Source organism: Pyrus communis, chromosome 4, assembly GCF_963583255.1.
Source record: "Pyrus communis chromosome 4, drPyrComm1.1, whole genome shotgun sequence".
NCBI lineage: Eukaryota > Viridiplantae > Streptophyta > Magnoliopsida > Rosales > Rosaceae > Pyrus > Pyrus communis.
Genome location: NC_084806.1, coordinates 14,166,182 through 14,173,645, shown reverse-complemented (window position 1 = coordinate 14,173,645; position 7,464 = coordinate 14,166,182). Strand labels below are relative to the sequence as shown.

Sequence of the window (7,464 nt, the reverse complement as noted above, 5' to 3'; positions counted from 1 at the left end):
ATAGTGCAGCAGATAGGGGCAATAGACATATAGTCGGTAGAAAGTAACAAGAAATCGATCATAATATTATCAAATCTTATGTTAAGCTATATATCATCATGCATGGTTTATAGTTTGTGCTAAATTAACTATAAGCAAAAAGTCCGTATATGGTATTGTTAATAAGCTGTACAAATTGCAATAATACTTAATAATCAAATTAATTGTAACAAGGAAATTGTCTTCTCCTCCATTGTATTTGAAATAGAGACCTACCGATATTTATGTAACCAAACCTAGACAACTTAAGGCAAATACATATTTGTATTTACGATGAAATTCTTAAATACCTTTTTGTGCTAAAGAAAATAGTTGGCTAGCTGCTGGAGGAGTTTCTTGTTACTAATATATCCTAGGTAGGTTAAAATAAATTAACCATGCCCAAGTCGAAGTTCCAAATCCACTTCATCGTTACTCCTCACACCCCTTCTGAATTCATCATCCTCCAACTGCAAGCTCAAATTCGTACCCCAAAGTTCTTGGTTCATACCCAAAGAGTGTGACCTTGACCCAACCGATGAATCGTCAAGGTCATAACCGTATGGGATTCTAGGGTTAGACCCAGTTGGCTGAAAATGCATTTGGTAATTCATCTGATCCAAAACTGGGTAGTACCCAGAAAATCCCTGGCTTGAAAGTGGTGCGCTACTATATTGATGATGATGATGAGAAGTACTCATGGATATGTATTGATCCTCATTCGAGTAGTGGTTTGCAATAAGTGATGATGTACCTGAGACGTGTTGCATCGGTTTGACTCGATCTTTCCTGTGGATGTTCATGTGACCTCCCAAGGCTTGAGCGTTGGTAAACCCCCTCTTGCAAAACGTGCATTCATAGCTTCGTTTCACCGTTGTAGCACCTGAATTGTGATAATCTGATGTGACTTGATCTTCATCACTTGAGCTCGTCTCTGGGGTTCTTGGTCTCCAAGATTCCATGTCAAAACACCTTGTTCCCCAACTGAATTTCTTATGGTTTTCTTCACTTGGAATCACTAAGCCGAAGAATCAATAGAGAGATAGAGGGTTGGTTGTATTATATGTAGGGAGGAAACCAATTTATGTGTGAAATGTAGATGCAACTACAAGGCACACTAGCATTGCTATATGTTGTGGCTTTATAATAAGCAGAACACAGTTTTGGCATTTGTTGGAGGACTTTTTCATCTAGCCGGCTAAGAAATGGTTCCATTTTTAACTATCTTATTTATTTAATTTTGTATTCTTACCCATAATTTCTTTCTGCCCCTAATTTTGGGTTTGTTTCCAGTTGTTATTTGTCATCATCTCTATGTGTGAGTGATTATTTTCTGCAGACACTTCATGATGAGTAAGATAGCTAGGGATACTATTTGTTGGGAAATTGCAAAGAAATTATGATATTCTTCTAAGAATCACGTAGACAATTAAGCTGAGGCACAGGTATTTCATTCTCTTTAAGAAGATTCAAGCCCACTGCAGTTTGACAAAGTCCACAAGTCGGTGGTTCAAAATATATCCCTTGGCTTGTCCCCTCCAGAATACAATAGCCCAAATGAATCCTTATGTGACTCAAATCTATCTGCACAAAAAGGAAGAGACTAAAACTCCACAACAAGAACACCTTTCTTTGGCCAATACGTAAAAATGAAAAGATGAAGGAATGTAGAAAATAAATGTTGTAGAACAAACTGGGTAGTGGGATAATGAATAAAAAGGATGATGGAGAAAATGCTACTAATTACAGATTTATTATCGTGAATAGGGTAATGAACACAAATTATAGATTTATTATAGTGAATCATTTTTAATATTATTTGTCATCATCTTTATTTGTATTTGTGATTATTTTCTGCATACACTTCATGATAAGTAAGATAGCTAGCTAGGGCTACTATTTGTTGAGAAAATTACAAGGAAATTATGATATTCTTCTAAGAATCACGTAGACAATAGGCTGAAATGCGGGTATCTCGTTCTCTTTAAGGAGATTCAAGCTCACTGCGGTTTGACAAAGTCCATGAACCGGTGCAGAAGTATATCTCTTGACCTGTTCCCCCATGATACAACAGGCCAAATGAATTGTTGTGTGACTCAAATGTATATGCACAAAAAGGAAGAGTCTAAAGCTCCACAACGCAAACACATTTCTTTGACAACAAGTAAAAATGAAAAGATGGAGTGTAGAAAGTAATTGTAGTAGAAGAAACTGGGTAGTGCGATAATGAATAAAAAAAATGATGGAGAAAATGCTACTAATTACAAATTTATTATCACCCTTAGTGAATAGGGTAATGAACACAAATTAACAAGCAAAAGAGTTATAAGAGTTACATAAGATGAATGGCTAATAAACTACATCTTAATTTCCACTAGCAACAAATAATGGCAATTATAATTTATTTATTATTTAAATGCCCCAACATTCCCCCACTTGTTTTTTATATTAATTGAGAAGAAATAAAGAAAAATAATATTGGCCAAAGATGAATCATTATGCATCACAAAGTTGTGACCCAGCATTGAACCTTTATTAGTTAAACAAGAATTCCTACACCAAAGTTGATAGTGGTCTCAGACTTGAACTACAACTGTTTAAGGGAAAATAAGAATTACTATTCACGCATAATAATCCAGGTGTTAATTTCTTTAATAGCTAGCATGTTACACCCTTGTGCTAATCCTGGTTTTTATGAGCGTATTTGAGAACAAGCACAATTCTCATAAAAAGGGGCCCCACTCTCACACTCATATAGGCAAAATTTGTCAAGGATGCTCATATAATTATAACAATTCACTCAAAATGAACTACAGATTTTATTAAGAGTTTAAATAAATTCAACCTCCAAAAAACTAGTATAGGATAAATGCACTACACCATAGAGATGAGGAAAAAAAAATAGTGCATCTCTTACGGTCATCATATGATTCATTTTTTCATTGAACCCAGTTCTTAAGATCTCTAATTATTGGGTTGGGTGTCCACATACATGGCTCATGAATGTACCGGCTATAGTCCCATCCCCTTCGATCTACTCCTGACCTTTTCTCTTGCCAAGGAATTGGTTAATGGATTTGCAAGATTATCATCAAATATAATATAATTCACAGTAATGGTACCATTGCTCAAAGAGATCCCATAATGCTATGTCTTCTTCTTATAGGTTTGGATTTGCCGTTATAATAACGATTTTTCACCATGCTGATAGTAGCAGTGTTATCACAATGAATTAAAATAAATGTTATTGTTTTTTTCCAAAGTGGGATCTCATATAAAAAAATGTTTCAACAATTATGCTTCTTGAGTGGCTAATGTCAAAGCAATAAGTTCAAACTCCATGCTTGAATTAGCAATAATATTTTGTTTCTTTGATTTCCTACATAAAACACTACTACTTAATGTAAAAATATAACCAGTAGTAGAAAGAGATCACTTGATATATTGTTCCAATCAGCATTATTGAAACCATCAAATACTGCAGGATTTTTTTATGAAATAAATCAAATACTGCAGGATATTTTTTATGAAATAAACCATAATTCTTAGTGGTAAGTAAATATTTCATTACTTTCTATGGCATGGCAATAGATTTGTATTTAACTGTCGATTGCCGTTTACGCTCTATTATCCTCACTAGATTTTGTTCTTCAGATTTTTTTTTTTTTTTTTTTTTTTTTTTTTTTTTTTTTTTTTTTTTTGTAAATATGATCTTTTAGCAGATGTAGAAAAATGAATAATTATGGTAGTTGATATCACGTTCCGATGTTTAGTGTTATTTAAAATATGAGTCGATGTCATATAGTTTTTAGAGACATTATAAATTCTGAGCAGTATTTTCACTAACGGTAGAAAATGGAACGTAATAACAATGATCTGAACCATCCATCTTTTTGCATATGAAAGATTATGTTTTTAAAAAACAAAATTTGAAAAAAAAAAAAAAAAGAAATTCGATGAGAAAGATGGAGCTTAAATGTAAACGACAATCAATAGTTAAATTTCAATCTATGGTTTATGAGATTATAGTGGTGAATTTCGCAGTTGACCACTTCACAAAAGTTGTAAAGCATGTCATTACAAGCATTTGTAACTATACATATACATATATATATATATATATATATATATTATGTTTTTTCACACTTCTACATTAAGTAAAAACTATTTAAAAACCTTACTACAACTTTTGGAGACAATATAACACTTGAAGATAATAGATCAAGCCAAAGTTCTAATACCATTTCACTTGAAGACAATATAACACTTGAAGAAAATTGAAGGGGCCTTTTTTTGGAAAAAAACACATGCATGCTTTGAGTCTCATTGACAAGTAGGGTTCCAGGGCAGCTATTTATCGGATGTACTGCATAATGTGCACCCTCTATCTCTAGGACCTGGCTCCCCACGGATTAGGCCAAGAGACCCAAAATCCATTGTGCATCTAATTATAATAGGGCAACCAAGCTTATCCACGTCTGGATATTCGGATTGTAGAGTTTATCCTCCTGTCTTGGAGAGTTGACCTATGTGGGTGTCGGGGAATTAGTTTACCCTCTCGCACTAGAGAGCATGGTTGGTCCCTCGAAGGGCGTAATTCCTGCGATGAGTCTCTAAGAAGGGCGCGGTCTTCTTTTGAAGTAAAGGAGTGACCAGTTGTTGTAAGCATACAACCGAGCCAAGTTATGATTACTTCTGAATTCCTCATTGAAAAATGAGTGAAACGAACGAGAACTTAGCTATAAGGTAGGAACTGCATAACAACTGGATAGTCCTCGGCTTGTAAGGTGGTCCACATCGAGCTGCTTAAGTCTTCGGGCTTTGATGTAGTGGGAGGTCACACATGGTACTTCCTCAGATTGTAGGCGCTCCATTGCTTTTCGATCTTTTTGTTGTTTCATGGTGGCAAGGGTGTAATTACTTTTGCCGCCTACTCTGCTAATCTTGTACAGACCTTCCTAGATGGGATCCATCTTTTTGGAGCCTTCTCTGTGGGCAATGATGAAGGCTTTTCTTAAGACTAGATCTTCGAGCTGGAATTGCCGAATCTTGGCCTTTTTGTTGTAGCTAGAGAGAAGCTGCTGCTGTTAAGCTGCGATACGGGTGATGGTCTACTTGCGCTTCTCCTCTGCCAGATCTAAGCTTGTGGCCATCTTCTTACTGTTTTTCTCAATGCTTGGTAGTAGAACAGTGATACTTGACTTGATGACATTGGGATGAATGATTGCTTCTGAGCCAAATGCCAAAGAGAAATGAGTCTTACCGGTTGCTCGTCTTTTGGTGGTGCATTATGCCTATAGACATCGGAGAAGTTCGTCTGGCTATTTTCCCTTTTTGTTGGTGAGGGATTTCTTGAGGTAGTCGAGGATCATCTTGTTGGATGCTTCGGCCCGCCTATTGCCTTAAGGATATCTTGGCGTCGACATATGCTGCTTGATGCCATACTTTTGGAAGAACTTCGCCATACCTTTGCCCACGAATTGCGGGCCATTGTCAATGACGATGGACTGTGGCATGCCAAATTGGCAAATGATGTTCCTCTATATGAAGTGCTCTATGTCCGTTTGAGTCGTGGTCGTCTTGGGCTCTGCTTCTACCCATTTGGTGAAGTTGTCGGTTGCCACGATCATCATGTCTTTGCCCTCAGAAATAGGCAGCATAAGTCCTACCAGGTCGATTACCTACTACATGAACGGCCAAGGATTCATATGCGGGTGTAGCTCACTGGCAGCCAATGCTGGTATCGACTTGTAGCGCTAACAGCAGTTGCACTTTTGTACTAACTTCTTAACATCTTGGTGTATGGTAGAGTGTCGTGGAGCTAGGGCCATGTTACACATAGCAAGAGATGCTCAACTGCCGATATTGGACTATTCTAGAGTTAAATTATGGAGCAAGGGTTAGCTAGGGCTGTGTGACGCGCAGCAGAAGGTAGTGATCAACTACCCGTACATGTTGCTCTTATGTAGAATTTTTTGGGGTGACGAGGACAAAACTTTTTTCCGAGTGTGTCATTCCAGTGTTCGTCTGCCCTTGGTGTGTCTTTTGGGCCGAGTTGTTACATTCGTCAAAAATTTTTGCATCCGCCAAGGTTTACGCCTTTATCGTCGTGCGTTTGGATTCGGCGAAATAATGCGTCATGAGGATGACTGTGTGCGTTTGAAGTTAAAACTTAAGCTTTCGGGTTGCAACAACTATTGCCAAAGTTAGCTTTTGAATTTCTGATAACATCGAGGAAAGCTTTTGAACTGTGGAATACAAGTAGTCGGACCCCCATCTCTTCTCGTATAATGGTAGAGCTTATTACTGTTTCAGATACCGTCAAACATGTGAATCAGTCTTCCTCTACTTACAGTTTGGATAGTAGGGAGGTGATGTCGGGTACTTCTTCAAGTCCTTGAATGTGCATTAACGTGCCTCGTCCCAAAGTGCATGCTTCTCTGCCAGAGTGAAAGAGTCTGTTAGAGTTAGATCTTCTTTCATGATCAATTTTCCGAATAGCGGGTGGTCTGCTGGAAGTCCTTTTTGGAAGGCTGCTCTAGCTATCGAGTCGTTGCATCCGACTATGTTTGCCTTCTCTACTTTGAATCTCTTCACATAGTCATGAAACGGCTTTTTTGGATTCTTCTTGACGTTGAACAAATGGTCGGACTTCTTTTTGATCGAGCTATAGGATGAATATTCTTTGGTAAAAACCAAAGAAAGTTCGTTGAAACTTCTTATAAATTGTGGCGGCAGGGTGTAGAACCAATCTCGCGCCTCGTCTTGTAGAGTGGTGGCAAATATCTTGCACATAAGATCGTCATTGTTTCGATACAAGGTCATTGCGCTTCGGTAGTGCTTTAAGTGTTTCTCCGGGTCTTCATCCCATTTGAAAAATGTGAAATGTGGTATGCTGAACTCGCGTGAAGGCTCTGTTTGCTCGATCTCATCCGTGAAGGATGACCTTCTTCTGTTGGTCATGTCCCATCGTAGAGCCTTATCGGCCACTTTGTTGCATTGGAAATCACGTGATTGCTTGTTTAAGAGCATCTCCACTTCTTCTTAAATTTGCCTTTGTTGGTGTGGCGGAGCTCTCAGATGCCCCCAGTCTTGACCTACTGGTCTAGGCTGCTCCTCTACATGCTCGGCTCGTCTATGCTGCGGCAGTGATGCATGTGCTGGATTCCTAGCAGGCGAGGGATTTCGCAGGCTGCTGGTTGAACTTGAGCCAGATTGAGTGACTGCTTTTCTCCATCCATCGTGCTGCCTACTCCGATGTAATGTGGCCCCAACGTGAATGTGCCTAGCCACGAATGAACACTTCGCTTAACAGAATGTGGCCCCAACGTGAGTGTATGCTCGTCCATGGGCCTAGTCGAGCGTGCATGCTCCTTCACGTGCTAAGACGGGAGTATACGCTATCTCGGAAGCCCAATCGGGAATGTACTATGCCCAAACGCTCGG

At 38.5% G+C, this 7,464-nt stretch overlaps 2 protein-coding genes across 2 annotated transcripts; both read right to left on the bottom strand.

The window, feature by feature from the left end:
* Positions 1-410: 410 nt before the first annotated feature.
* Positions 411-980, bottom strand: LOC137730758 (transcriptional regulator SUPERMAN-like). Its single transcript, XM_068469718.1, has one exon. It carries the CDS (start codon positions 978-980, stop codon positions 411-413), a length of 570 nt encoding a protein of 189 aa, XP_068325819.1.
* A 5,446-nt stretch (positions 981-6,426) lies between these two features.
* On the bottom strand, positions 6,427-6,981 carry LOC137732732 (uncharacterized). The gene has a single exon (XM_068472015.1). It carries the CDS (start codon positions 6,979-6,981, stop codon positions 6,427-6,429), a length of 555 nt encoding a protein of 184 aa, XP_068328116.1.
* Between the last annotated feature and the right edge of the window lie 483 nt (positions 6,982-7,464).

What these genes read in the sequence shown, in the direction of transcription:
- LOC137730758 (XM_068469718.1), bottom strand. Translation starts at nt 980, where the DNA reads ATGGAATCTTGGAGACCAAGAACCCCAGAGACGAGCTCAAGTGATGAA.
- LOC137732732 (XM_068472015.1), bottom strand. Translation starts at nt 6,981, where the DNA reads ATGACCAACAGAAGAAGGTCATCCTTCACGGATGAGATCGAGCAAACA.